The sequence below is a fragment of the Lepidochelys kempii genome, chromosome 5, assembly GCF_965140285.1.
Source record: "Lepidochelys kempii isolate rLepKem1 chromosome 5, rLepKem1.hap1, whole genome shotgun sequence".
Taxonomy (NCBI): Eukaryota; Metazoa; Chordata; order Testudines; family Cheloniidae; genus Lepidochelys; species Lepidochelys kempii.
In genome coordinates, this window is record NC_136384.1 from 39,958,770 (window position 1) to 39,972,944 (window position 14,175).

General features: G+C 41.6%; 1 protein-coding gene across 4 annotated transcripts in view; it reads left to right on the forward strand.

The window, feature by feature from the left end:
* Positions 1–12: 12 nt before the first annotated feature.
* IPO11 (importin 11) overlaps positions 13–14,175 on the forward strand; it is a 295,012-nt gene continuing 280,849 nt past the window's right edge. For all 4 annotated transcript variants that reach the window (XR_012158885.2, XM_073344033.2, XM_073344034.2 and 1 more), the window contains exons 1-3: positions 13–125; positions 1,031–1,192; positions 9,687–9,830. Coding sequence is in view for 3 of the 4 variants with exons in the window: in XM_073344033.2 (XP_073200134.1) it covers positions 9,693–9,830 (138 nt within the window). In the remaining variant the exon portion in view is untranslated. The remainder of the gene's footprint in view (positions 126–1,030; positions 1,193–9,686; positions 9,831–14,175) is intronic.

The window sequence follows — 14,175 nt, forward strand, 5'->3', positions numbered from 1 at the left end:
AATACGCGCCGGTGGGGGGAGCGGGGCGCGTGTCTGCTGCAGCCGCAGCCGAATGGTCCCGGCTTGTGGCGCGAGCTTCGGAAGAGGCGGGGGTCGCGTCACGTGCTAGCGGCTCTGACCCAACGGTGAGCGCGGGCCCCGGGCCCTGAGGGGTGGCTGGTCGGACCTCGGGGGCTGGCCGAGCCTGGGTCGGGGGCGGGCCGGGCTGGGGACTGTGCGTGGCCGGGGTAGCGGGACTCACCTGTGCCAGCGCCCAGAACGGGGGAGCTGCCCCTAGGGTGAGCCAACGCCCCGGACTCCGGACAGCCCGGCCGGCAGGGCCCCAGCGGCCTCGGGACACTTGGACCAGGGACCCCAATGTGCAGCCTGTGAAAAGTCCCGAGAGATCGCCAAAGTCCCCATCGAGGTGCTCGCCCCTTGGTTCCCTCGCCCTCCTGCCAAGCTACGGTACACCGAGTTTATCCCCCGTGGAAGCATGGAGGATAAGGGCTCGTACCTGCACCTCGGCAGGGATAATTAGCGGAACAGAGGGGGTGAGAGGAGGATGCTAGAGGAGGTGCAAAGAAGACTGTTCAGGATTATTCTTAGTCTTTGTCTACACTGGCACTTCGTCCGTAACACTTTTGTCTTTCAGGAGTGTTTAAAAAAAACAGCCCCCCCCGCCCCCCGACAAAAAGTGCCAGTGTGAACAGCTGTGAAGAAAACTGCTGCCGCTCCTGAGGGGGTGGAAGTTTTTTATTGGCAGGAGAGCTCTCTCCAGTCGACAAATAGTAGCTACACTGCATGCCTGTAGTGGCACAGCCATGTTCCTAAAAGCCTTGTAGTGTAGCCATAGCCTTAGCGAGTCTTGTGTTGTATAGGTGTGTCAAAGTACTTCCTTTTGATGTGGAGGAGAAAGTGGGCTATTATCCATTTCTCCAGTCCCACACCTTCAGCCCCATAGTTATCTTCTGACTTCCTGTTGGGGAAACTGGAAGGACTGAGGCATTAGCTCCATATTTCTTCACAGGCTGTGCTTTTCTCACTTTAGGTTATTTCCCTCTTCCTTCAGAAGATTCCTCCTTCCTCCAGAATTAGCCTTCCAGTTAGAGAATTGCCATCTCTTCTTAGAGGTCTTTGAAAAAGCAGGATTTGGGACCCATTCACAACACCATTTTTCACCAGAACTGGAGAAAGGTCTGTCACAGTAGTGGTGAGTTACTTTTCCCTTTTCTAATTTTATTAGAATATAACCTTAGTACACGTGGTACGTAATAATCCCACCTTGTCCATGGTATGTATTGGATGGTATCTTGGCTTCTCTGAAAATTAAGAGACTCATAGCCGCATTGCTTTTGGAAGCCTTTGGAACAAATGATCACTATGGGTATATGTTAGCCCTCATCTCCAAATGATACTGTAATCTGTTTACAGCATAAAAACCATGACAGTCATTATAAGGAGGGGTTATTTCTGATGGGTGAGTTCTATAATCCTCAGATCCTTTTCTGCAGTACTAGTTCCTAACTAGTTATTTCCCATTTTGTATTTGTGCATTTGAATTTTACCTTCATAACAGTAGTACTTTGCATTGTCTTTATTGAATTTCATATTGTTGGTTTCAGACCAGTTTTCTAAATTATCCAGGTCATTTTGAATTTTATTTTTGTCCTCCAAACTGATTGCAACCCCTCCCAGCTTGGTGTCATTTGCAGATTTTATAAGAACACTCTCCCTCCTGTTTTCCAAGTAATTAATAAAAATATTTAATAGTACTGGGCCCTAGACAGATCCTTCTGATACCCTGCTAGATCCTCTCATTTTGACAGGAAGCCATTTAAGCTACTTTTTTGCTATGATTTTTTAGCCAGTTACGCACCCACTTCATAGTAATTGATTTTGGGCTTTAGACATATTTGAGGTTATTTTAAAAATAGGAGGTACAACAACATGTTCAGTGCTTTCTTTTGGGAAAAGGAGTTTTGGTCTCACATCATATGATCAGATGGGAAGTCCTGGGGACCAAACCAGGAACCATGAGTAAAATGGCATTCCTACTAAAGGAGAGATTAGCGCCGCTCACTAAATAGAGGTACTGAAATTATGACAGATATTTTTATGAATAGTTCTGAAATAAAAGAAATCAGTAAATAAGTAGCTACCTAAGATATAATAACCTCTGTGCACTCTGTCCTTGCTAAGAATCTATGGGATTGCTTATCCAGGTTTCCCAGAATGTGCCAATACTGTGTCTCCTAATTATGTTTTTATATATGAATGCAGAAACCTGAAAGGCACTTGGTTATTGTGTGTGTGTGTGTGTGCGGGGGACCCTTCTATGTGGACATAACTCAACTAGTGTTTGTTGTAATTTAAGTAAATCATAAGCTGGTTATTAGACATGGTTGTACTTGTAGTGCCTTAGCTTTTATTGTGGAGAATCGAAAAAGCATTGCTCTGGAGCATTCTTCAGTCCATGCCACATTCTGTTTGCCCACTTACTTGATGAAAAGTACAATAATATTAGTGTTTTAATTATTGTTATTGTCAGAGTTGGTGAGAAGATTTTGTTATCTGGGCTGGTAAATTTCCATGACACTAAAGGCTATTTACTGGCTGATATTTGAAATACCATTAGCAATGTCCTTTGAGGACACTGCATGTTCCAGTCTGGAGGATGTAAGTGGAAGTGCAGTCCACTGTAAAGAAATGTAGGTTGACTGCGTGTTAGCCACAGAAATAAGGTTATGTATTTCCCCTGCTGTCCCACTTTTAATGTTGTCTAGGTTATGTGGACTAATTCCATAAACAAAAGTTTTGTTTAAAAGGAATTAAATTGGGGATAATGCAAAACCTTAATTGCAAATTATTCTGGGTTGACAAGTACCAAGAGTGAAGTATGTTTTGTGCTCATGGAAGATGCTTGACATTTTAAATTAAGGTTTTGTGTTTTGCTCTGAGGAGATTAATGTATAGTATGTATTCTTATCAAACAGAAGCAGAGTGATGTTCTTTGTGAGTATGAGGAAGTTTGACAATGTCAGCGGAAATGTGCTGTGTGGGCATTAGGGTATAGTTGAGAGGTGTCTCATAACATGGTAACGTAACATGGTATTCAGAGCTGGAAATGGAACCCAGATATGTAATGTAGCATAGACCAGTCTTATCTACTCAGCCACACTGCCTCTCTTATAGAATCTGACAAATATTTGTGCTTGACTACATGCTCCATCCTAGAACTGGGAGAAGAACCTAGGAGTCCTGATTTCTAGCACTTTTCTGATGTTTAGTAAATAGTTGCTTAACCCACTCCCAAAGAGTTTGTTGATTCCTACTTTAATGGTGATCCACATAGAGGAAGATCTAGGAGGGGCCCTTATGGCTTCACATGGTAGAATTCCTGTTTTTCCATATATATATATATTTAATAATTGGCTTAATTCACACAGTGAAGAAATTTACTGAGGATGGGGATATTTCTGGTTCTATTCTAAGTTATGGGAAATAGTAGCCATTTTGAGTAAGGGAAGATTGTGACTATATTGGGAAAGGTAGGAAAAGACAGTTAATAGACTGTAATTAAGTAAATTTAAGTTCCTCAAATGTACATTCAAAGTTGGTAGATAAGTCTTAATTATATGGAAAATGTGAATAACAAACCAGCCATTTGTTAGCAAAAGGGCTACAGAGTCAGATCACACAATGGAGAGAAAATTCTTGAAGGGCCCATTTTAAATTAATTTTAGTTCACAAACTGAGTAACAGATTTTGCTGAAAAATCTCCAGAAAATTCATGATGTACTCTCAGATTCTGTGCTCTAAGCTCAGGGAACGTACACAGTGTTGCGTTACAAAACAAAGAGCTTGAATTCCAGCTTTAAGTGCGAAACTTAACCCCCCTTAATAATAGAAGTGTTACCATGCCAATCTAATATCTGGATAGTGTTTGGATCATTCTAAAAATGGAAGCTTGTAAAAGGGATAATGGTAAAATAATTAGCAAAACTATAGCCTGTGTTCTGAAGAAATTATAACTCATATAATTGAACTTGCTGGTGCATTATGGAATAGTTCATATGTAATCTTCTATTAAGCAACAGTTCTGTGCATTCTGTATTTCTCTTTTATTACCAAGTGTATTATGGGGAAAGTATAATCTTACATTCTGGAAAAGTCTTTGTTTTTGATGACATGCCTTTTCAGAAGATTTTTTGGTCTTTTGGAAAAATGAATTCTTTCGATGCAAACACCATCTGCCTCTGTTTCTCTTAAAAGAAGTGCTGTTGTCATTGGTGTTTCTTGAACACATTCTGGGTGCTGACATTATACATGTTTTCTTAATCCATGACATTTTCTTTCCCATAAAATGATACAACAAAGCTACATATTGCACAGCATTCTGGCTTTTGGTAAGCTCTTTATCTATATGTGTGCAAATGCTGGGAAGAATTGTTGCAATAATATTAAATTCCAGAGCAGAAAGATCTGCTGCAGAATGTTTGGCATTCTCCATTCCTGTTTCAGAAGTGAGACAGGGAAATAATTCAGATAGGTGTGACTTGATTTTAAATAAAAATAGGCTTGGCAGGATTCAGTTTAAAGTGATAGATGTTGGTAAACATCAATTATCAGCGGAGATACTGAAACAGATGAAAAAAATCCGTTGATAACAGTTGATGTGAGTGCAGCCTCCCTGCCCGCATCAGCACTTGCAGGGATTGGATGGCATCGGCCCTGTGGTAGCAGGGAAAGTCCTGGGAGTTAGTGAGCAGGGCCATGACTCTGAGCTGCAGAGAGCTTCCTGTGCTGTCACAGAGCTGATGACCCCGATTCCTGCATGCAGGAGGAGAGGGGAAGGCTGTGGTCCCTCCCAGCTATGACCTGGAGGAGGATGAGACCCTAGTCAGAGGGGAGGCCACCATGCTGCTGATTGGCTCTGACCCTGGGCAGGAGCTATTCCTGGCAGTCCTGGCCGGCCTCTGTTCTGCCCCACCAATACTGCAGCCTTCCTTGCACCTTGTGCTGTAGATGTCTGGTGTCACTGGCCCTGCAGCTTTGCAGCTCTGCTATCATGACTCCACTTGCTCAGCAGGAACTGTTCAGCATCAGGGTGGCCTACCCCATGCTCAGGTGCTTGTCCTCCTTATAGCTGTGATTGAGGGTCTCTGTTCTGCTGGGCCAGGACTACAACCTCCCCCACACCTTGTGGAAAGGTATCTTGGACCCCTTTACCATGTGGGGAGCCCCCTGCAGCCCTGTTGTCAGTACTGGGAACCTCTTGCAGCCCCACTGTCTGTGCTACCCTAACCCTACACAACCCCATAACTTCTTACAACCGTAAAAATAAAAATACTTAATTGTCAAAATTGAAAAAAAATTGAATTCTGCCAAGCCTAAATATAAAATAGCAACACTGTTTAAATGCTAGATTTAGGTTACAAACTATATAATTTTAAGGGTTTGGAAAGAGATTGAATGAATTGTTACCACTTGGTGGCAATATAACATACTATTTTATCACAAATTGAGATTTCTGGCTATGAATGAGTTGTTATATTGGGTTCTTTAGGATCCAGGCAATGCAAGATTTACATGCTTTTGCTGAAGTAATCCTTTGATTTATTTCTTTATATCAATTTCCTTGCCAGTACTGTAGCTGTACCCAATTTATTTGTACAATTAATATAATCTGTTAACTAAAATTCTAACTAATTCATGTTCTAAACTAGTTAAATTGTCCAACTTTTAAAGGATCAATTTCCTCTTAAAGATAGGTTAGTTTTTAAAAGGAAATCTTAAACTTGAAATCTAGTTAGTTTTTAAAAAGTTAAAAAATAATTTGCTACTACCCTTGCCTCTGCCAATTTTTGTGGCTTTATTATAATTTTCCTATAATTCAAAAATGTTTTTTTCCTCCTACTGTATGAAAGACACGCACAAGGGAAACTAACTATACACAAAGTGTTATCAACTGTGTACTGTTAAATTGTAAAAGAGAGAAATAGATTGTCTCTAATCTTTCAATTATGTAATATTACTGGCAGTTATGCAACACTTAGCAGATAAGTTTTTAGAAGTACTCGTTAAGTTGATTGCCTATTTAATATTATGCTTTGCATAATAATTTGATTGAATAATTTTTAAAAAGGAAGTAATTTTGTCAGTGTAGAACATAACGTAATTATTAAACTTAATTTCTTTCAGTTGTAAAGGGCCTATCCAAGAATATGTATGTTGTCCTCATATACTAAAAAATAGAAAATCTGCATGATCTAATATCAGCACTAAAACCCTTCTCACCACCCAGTCAAACTTCTCATCTCGGAGTGAGCCGTCATAAATAGATATGCAAAATTATCTGTTTGACAAAGGGGAGGATCAAGTTCCACATCTTGGGCCCTCCACCAATGTATCTAGATCCTTACATTTTGATCACTCAAGTTGTTCAACTGATGGGGTAAAACATGAGGAGGTGCTGCATCTAAGATATACAAGATCCAAACAATAAAGAGTTTTATAAATAAAACACTTTCAAATTCATGTATAAATGTACTGGAATTTAGTGCAGAGCAGTGCTGAGCGCTGTTCATATATGCTGCCTGTGGGAAACGCTGCTAAGTAAAGGCAGCTGCATTCTGTGGTAGATAAAATTTTAGTGTGGTTTTCAGATGTAGCTCCAAGTAGAGAACCTTGCAGTAAGTCAAACTAGATGCAACAAAGTTATGGATGAATGTGGTAAAAGCTGTGTCCAAAAGAAAAAGTTGTAAATTTCTTGCCAGCCTCATCAAAAAAAGCACACTTGACCACTGCTGTTGTCTGAACAATATCCCTGCTTTGTGAACCTGATTAACAAAAGTCAGGCATACTCTCTCAGGACAGGTATTATTTAAGCCATTTTTCATTGCTTGTTCCTCTACCCTACCACAGTCCAAGAGATAAGATTGTAAACAGGGAGGTGCATGTTCATTGAATTATTTGAAACCTGTATTCAGTTTTTCTCTGTACTAAAGAAGCATTGTTGATATTAACTGCAAAAAGCTTCAGAGGGAGTGGAACAACCAAAAATTGTCTGGTGTTTTTCTGGGGTGAGCGTGAACAAAGAACAAAAAATATTTTGTGCTTTGTTTAGGAACCATTAAGAAGCAGAAAGGAAAATTTTGGATGTAACCTTTCTTGTTCACCTTTAAGACTCTTTCATGTGCTTATCACTGTGGTATGCAAATAGTATCTGTTTCAGGTTTTAGAGGAAACTTGTGCTTTGTTTTATTTTTCAAATGACTGACTGAATTATTTTCTATAATTTAGGTGCATGAAATAAAAAAAATATTTTCTGCTAATTTGCATCTGTATCTTGAAATGTTTGTTTAGTACAGACTTAGAACAACAGCTTTATGTCCTATCTAATTTTATTTATAATTATTCCTAGGTTGTTTTCCTTTTTAAATTGACAAAACAGTATTTCTGCAATCATGTTAATTACTCCTGGGGGAATTCTGCATCACTGTGCATGCACAGAATTCATGTCCCTTGCAGATTTCTTTGCTTCCATGCAGGAGAATGACTTCTGGCGGGGAAGCAAAGGTAAGCTGCAAGAGTGGTCATGCATCTCTCCCTGGCAGCGCAAGCAGGTTGGTTTGGGCACTCGGAGCAGCCAGTAGAGATGTAAATAACTACCCGGGAGGGAGGAGTGCTTTGCAGTCCTGTGTGTGAAAGAGAGACCCCCCTCTGTCCCTTTCGCTCGCTATTGCAGCATGCTTGGTGTGGGTATGGAGGGGCAGGCTTTGGGATGTTTCTGAGAAGGTAGGTGTGGACAGGCAATGTCCCCTAAGACAGAGCAAAATGTAGCAGCCTGCCTGCTTAGTGAATTGTTCCCATTCTCTGTGAATTCCCCCAGGAGTATAAAACAGGTGTAAAAGTTTTAAGGCTCCTTTACATTGCCAGAGTGGTGTAAGGACAGTATGGTCTTATAAATGCTTATGGTGCTTTAGTGATTAGAACTGGTCTAAATTTTTGGACTGAAAAAAATTCCTATCAGAATGTGCTCCTGAAACTGTTTGCTACTGACCTTTCTGGAGATGGTCAGTAGCCAATTTAACTTGTGAGTTTGATTCCCCAGCCCTCGCTTGCTCTTCAGTTGTCTATGATGTAACACTGAGCATATGGCTGGATATATTTGTTGACTAATAACTAGAAATAAAGGGTCAAACCTAGTTGCATTACTGTTAGGCACGGGTGTTTGGGGATTTCCTCCAATGTTCCCTACTCCCATTCTCCATCAATTGTTCTGTAGTTTAAATAAATTCCTGAAATAATTGAAACCAGAGTGATTATATTGCGTTATTTTGACAAAATATGCAGAATTTTATATCATGTGCAGAATTTTTAATTTTTTGCTGCAGAATTCCCCCACAAGTAGTTAATGTAACATTTGCTTCTTTTAATCGGACAGCAAGGTCATTATAAATTCACATTTAAAAGGGAAAGAAATATGAGAACAAATTTATATTTTGTGGCAAAGTAAGTAATTAGCATTCCCTGTTCAGATGAATTTGGTTTATGTGCATTAACATGGATGCCTAATGAGTGCAAATATGCCTAGAAAGTTCTATATCTTTTTGTCTCTAGTTTTGAAGCTCTACAATCTAGCCTCTTAATTTAAATAGATATAAAATGCTTAAATAGATTGTGTAAATTAACTATTGGAAATGGATCAGTTACTTTTAACAAAGCAACATTTTATTCAGAATAGGCAAAAGAGCTAATATTTAATTTTCACTCATCTGACACTTTCATATCATCCCAGGCGGTGCCCTGCCTGTTGTGAAAGTTAAAGCTACTTACAGTATTGCTGTGATCCTGTTGCGCTTTGCAGAAAGTTAACTAATAAAAAACGCCTCCAAGAAACCCTGACTGTTTTTGTAAGGCTCTGGATATGGAGAAAACTTGCAATCATAGATTATGGGCTTGTTCTCCTGCTGAAACTTATGAAGCCTATATGCGCTCAGAAGGGCTGTCATAAAAGTGAAGACACTGGAAGAACTTTGGCTAATTTATGTCCAAAGTTGTATCCTCTGCTACCAGACGAAAGCAATAAACAGCATTACTCCTAATACTTGTACCATTCCAGGGAAAAAAGGATAAACTATATCCTTAACTTATCACAGTATGAATGTTTATATTTTTCTTTTGTCAGTAGGCACCACTGAAAGTTAAAAGCTGCTAAACTTATATTCTTTCTGGTATCTTAACAATTGCTCACATCCAGTTTTCTCTTAGCATTTTAGGAGAGGATGGGCTGCATGCTACTAATGTGGAAAAATTGGCATTAGAGAGAGAAAATAGTTCTGTGGATAAGGCGCTAAATTGGGATTCAGTAAATTCGGGTTCTGTCATGGTGCCCCAGATTTCCTTAAACAAGTCACTTAATTACCCTGTGACTTGGCTTCCCATCTGTAAAATGGGGAGCAGTACTCTGCTTTGCATAGGTGGCACGAGGATAAATTCATTTATATATTCAAGTGTTTAAATACTATTGTGTTGCGTGCCATAGAACACTATGTACATTTTTTTTTTGTAAGGGCTTGATCCTATAAGTTGATTAAAACCAAATGTATGCTTAGGTGCTTTGCTGGATTGGGAGTGTAGTGTTCAGCATCTTTCATTAATCTGTACATTAATGTTTTTTCCTTTTTAAATATCCTTATCAGATTTTCATGGATCTCAATAGTGCCAGCACTGTTGTTCTGCAGGTCTTGACCCAAGCCACCAGTCAAGATAGTGCTGTGCTGAAACCAGCTGAGGAACAGTTGAAGCAGTGGGAGATACAGCCGGGTTTTTATTCAGTCTTGTTGGTAAGCTGGAGTGAAAAGTGCTATTCATTACATGTTCCACTATATATGGTTAAGTTTTGAAGAGGTGGGCAGGACACTTATTTATACTTGGAGGAAGTACCATGTATATTCGATCATAAGCTGGTTAGTTAATAAGCCAACCCCCCTCCCCCGCCATGATGGATAAGTAAAAATGGAAAATTTTTATGACCCATTCATAAGCCGACCCTGTAATTAAGGGGTCAGCAAACTTTGGCTCTCAGGCCATCAAGATAAGCTGCTGGCGGGCCGAGATGATTTGTTTACCTCGAGCGTCCGCAGGTATGGAGGTAAACCTAAGTAAACAAAGTGTCTTGCACCAGCTGCTTACCCTGATGGGCTGGGACAGCAACTGGTGGGGAAATTTTTTGGGGGGGGGAGAAGCTGGGAGTCAGGGGAGTAGCCCCTGTGACCACCTCCCACATTTCCCCATCCCTAGTCCGGGGCCCCCACACTCTCCCCATCCCATCCCTTCCCACATTATCTGGGGAGGGCCAGGGGAGGATGTCTCTGGCCTGGCCGCAGCATGCTCCGGCGGGCGGGGCCGGGCGGCATGGCGGCAGTGTGCTCCGGCAGGCGGGTCCCGGAGCTGCAGCTGCTTCGGAGGTTGTGGGGAGAGCAGCATGGCCAGAAGCAGAGAGGCCCCGCCTCTTCCCTTCTGGCTCTGCTGGCTGTGCTGCCTCTCCTTGCTCCCTTTGTTGTGGAGAGGGGCTGTGTCCCACCTCTCCCTCTCTATAACCGTTCATAAGCTGACCCTCTTCTCTGGTCCTTCCCTTTTTTACTAAAAAAATTTGGCTTATGAACAAGTATATACTGTAAGTCTTAATCTTGCTTCTGTAATAGTCTGAGAATGGTTTTCTCCTATCAGTGGTAGCAAATAAACTATTTTCAACACTGGTTCAGGAGTACTTGTTGCTAGTAACATGCCATCTGTGACAAGTCAAGTTTTTAATGTAGTTAGGTCTTCAGTGACTAGGTACTTGTCTTTTGCTTTAGTGAGTCATATCTTAATCACAAAGAGAGGGGAATGTAGTGCTCTAAACTTCCACATGTTTGGTTTTTTTTAGAAGAGTTGATGTAGTATTTAAATGTCTGCATAAAAATACTCTTATTAAAAACAGGAGGCAAATCAATTGCCATATGTCAGACTATTATAGTAAAATATGACTGTGGGCCAAATCATAACATCTGCATGGAAAGGAGGAGGATGGGGAAAGTAAATTTCATCTTGCAATTTCCTTGGAATCATCCCATCCCGTGTGTGTGGTTTGCCTCTTGTGGAGTGCTGGTTGAGCATGGCCCTTCAAACCAGGTGCTGTCATGATATCCGCAGGGCTTTCCCACAGATCTTACTATATTTGAGGAGGGCTGGAATGTTTGCTTGGAGGCCCAGAAGACTCTGCATTACTCCTAATGTTTCCACTTTCCCTCTCCCAAAATAGCAGTAAGGTTCTTCAGGAACCATTATGACAGCAGTCCCAAACTTCCCCTCCCCACCGTTATAAGGGGATCAATTTGTGGAAGGTCTTAGAGAGGGTCAGCACTATGTTACCTGAGGAAATCTCTGCAGATTTGAAGGGGAATAAGTGAGATAATAAGTGCTGAATAACAGTCTTCTCGCTCTGCCTCTCTTGTCTGGCCACACTCCCTGAAACTGCAGAGCCTTAAACTTGTGGAAATCTGGTTGGAATTGAGGGTGAGGAAGGTGATACTTACACTCAACAATTCCCCACTCCTCACACCCTTGTGATAGAAATTGGTCCATTTCTATAGTTTTTCATCCCCTGTGTATGGAAAAATAGAAGTTGAGTTAGCCCTGTTTTTATTCTATAAGACAAGAATATTTAATTAAAATGTTTCAATAGCAGTAATTTTAAACTATGGTGATCTCCTTTTTACAATTTTTTTTCATTGAATGTTTTCTATTGTTTCTAAAACTTATAAACTTAAGGGGGGTTTTATCTCTTTGCACAACACATTGGACCCATTGATGATAAAGCACATTTTCAACAGAATATTTTTCGTTTGATGAAAAAGATCAGCAATGATAAAAGAACTGTTTCATTTGACAATAATGCAGCCAGAGTACATTGCACTTCTTTGGTTAGGGATCTGATGTATTTTTGTGCATTGCAAAATCAGAAGCTTCTTAAAGATGCCCATGTATCTCTTTTGTCTCCTGGCATAAAGTTGACATTGTTTAATTCCCCAACAGCTCTCTTGTACCAACAATTACCTTCTCCAAGATACTGTCTTTAAAGTTAATCTTTTAATTACTTCTGCGCCAAAACATTAAAAATTCTGCATATTTTATTTGTCAAAATAACACAATATAATCACACCAGTTTCAATTATTTTGGGTTATTTATTTCAAAATACATGTCAGCAAGTATGTCTGTAACAATACAGACAACAAAAGAGATTCAGGAAATATACTTTCACAAATAGATTCCTTACTAGGCATATTAATACAGAACTCTGAGTAATAATTCATATAAGCTACAACACAGAACCGTATTTCCTGCACCCCTCAGAAGCAGTGCAAAGGATTGGAGGAGTCATCGGTAATGGAGGAGCTGAGGAAGAGGGAAGTAAATTGCTCGGAAGGAGCCTGGGTGTGAACTTGGAGGGTTGTTGGGTATGGGTGGGAAAAATATGGAACAGGTTTTTTGGGGGGGCACGGAGGGGTTGTTAGGGAGCTTCCCCCATTCAGAGCCTGGCTGACCCTGAGCCTCTCCCATTCAGTCAGGCACATCTTCCCTGTCCCTGTGTGTTCCTGCACCCCCATGTGTCCTTGCACGCCCTGGCCGCATGTGTCCCTTCACCCCCACTCAGACACCCACTCCCCCCATCCCCATTTGGCCCTGCACCCCTCCCCCATGTGGCTCTGTACCCCCTCCCCATGTGTCTCTGTGCCCCCAGCCAGTCACTCCCCTGTCCCTGTACCTCCTCCCCCTGTCTCCATGTGTCTCTGTACCCCCACCCAACCACTCCCCTGGCCCTATGTGTCTCTGCACCCGCACCCCCCCCCCCGTTCTCATGTGTCTCTGCCCTCACCCAGCCATCCCCTCTCCCTGTGTAGCTCTGCACCCCTCCCCCATCACCATGTGTCCCCGCATCTCCCTACCCCCTGCAGCCTTGTGCCTCCACTTCCATTCAGCCCCAGTCTGTCCTCTTCCATTAGCCCTTATGAGCTGCTATCTCCCCATAGCCCGTCTCCTGACCTGGCCTTTGGCGAAGAAGGCAGACTCTTTCTCTTTCCTTGCTGGTGGGGATCTGCTGCTTTGTTCTGTGCCACTGCGCTGTCAGGTGGATAAAAGGAGGAACTGCAGAAGTTATTTCCTGCTGGGAGCTGCTGCAGTTCTTACACCACAGCGCCATCTGTTGGGAAAAATGTGGAACTGCAGCAACAATTCGGCAGAAGCTTTTTTCTGCACAAAAAAATAAAAATATGCGGGTCTCAGTAATTATGCACACACGCAGTAGCGCAGCATTCCCCCAGGAGTATTTTAATGGAAGTTTTTGTGGTGTTAAAACGATTTAGAAAATCACAGATAGCTGTGGCAAAAAGGTATCTTAAACACATATTTTTCCTGTATTGGGTTGCCTCCATTGCTACACTTTCCCACGTCTGCTGCCTAGTATTGTCCTTTGCACTTCCCTCTTCATGATGAGAATGAATTCTGAGGCCTGGAAGTGTAGCTTCAGACTCCTCCTCCTGAATGTCTTATGTATACAGTCTACTCCTGAGGGAATTCTGTGCTAAAAAATTAAAAATTCTGCACACAATATTTTAAAATTCTGCATACCTTATTAACACAATATCACACCAGTTTCAATTATTTTGGTAATTTATTTCAAATTATCTGTCAACAAATATGTCTGTAACAACACAGACAACAAAAAAGATTCAGGAAATGCTTTTTGACAAATAGATTCCTTACTAGTATATTAATACAAAACTTTGAGTAATAATTCATTTGAATTACAATACAGAAACATATTTCCTGCACACTTCAGAAGTAGTGCAAAGGCTTGGGGCACTTTGGGTTAATGGAGGAGCTGAGGGAGAGGGAAGTAATTGCTGGGAAGGAGCTTGGGAGTGAACCTGGAGGGTTGTTGGGTATGGGTGGGAGAAGTATGGAACAGATTTTCTTTTTTTGTGGGGCGGCGGGGGAGATTGTTAGGGAGTTGGGGAGCCTCCCCCATGCAGACCCTGTCTGACCCCCTAGCCACTTCCATTCAGTCGAAAATATCTGCTCTTGTCTCCATGTGAGCCTGCACCCCTTTGCCCCCATCCCCATGTGTCCCTGCACCCCCACTCAGC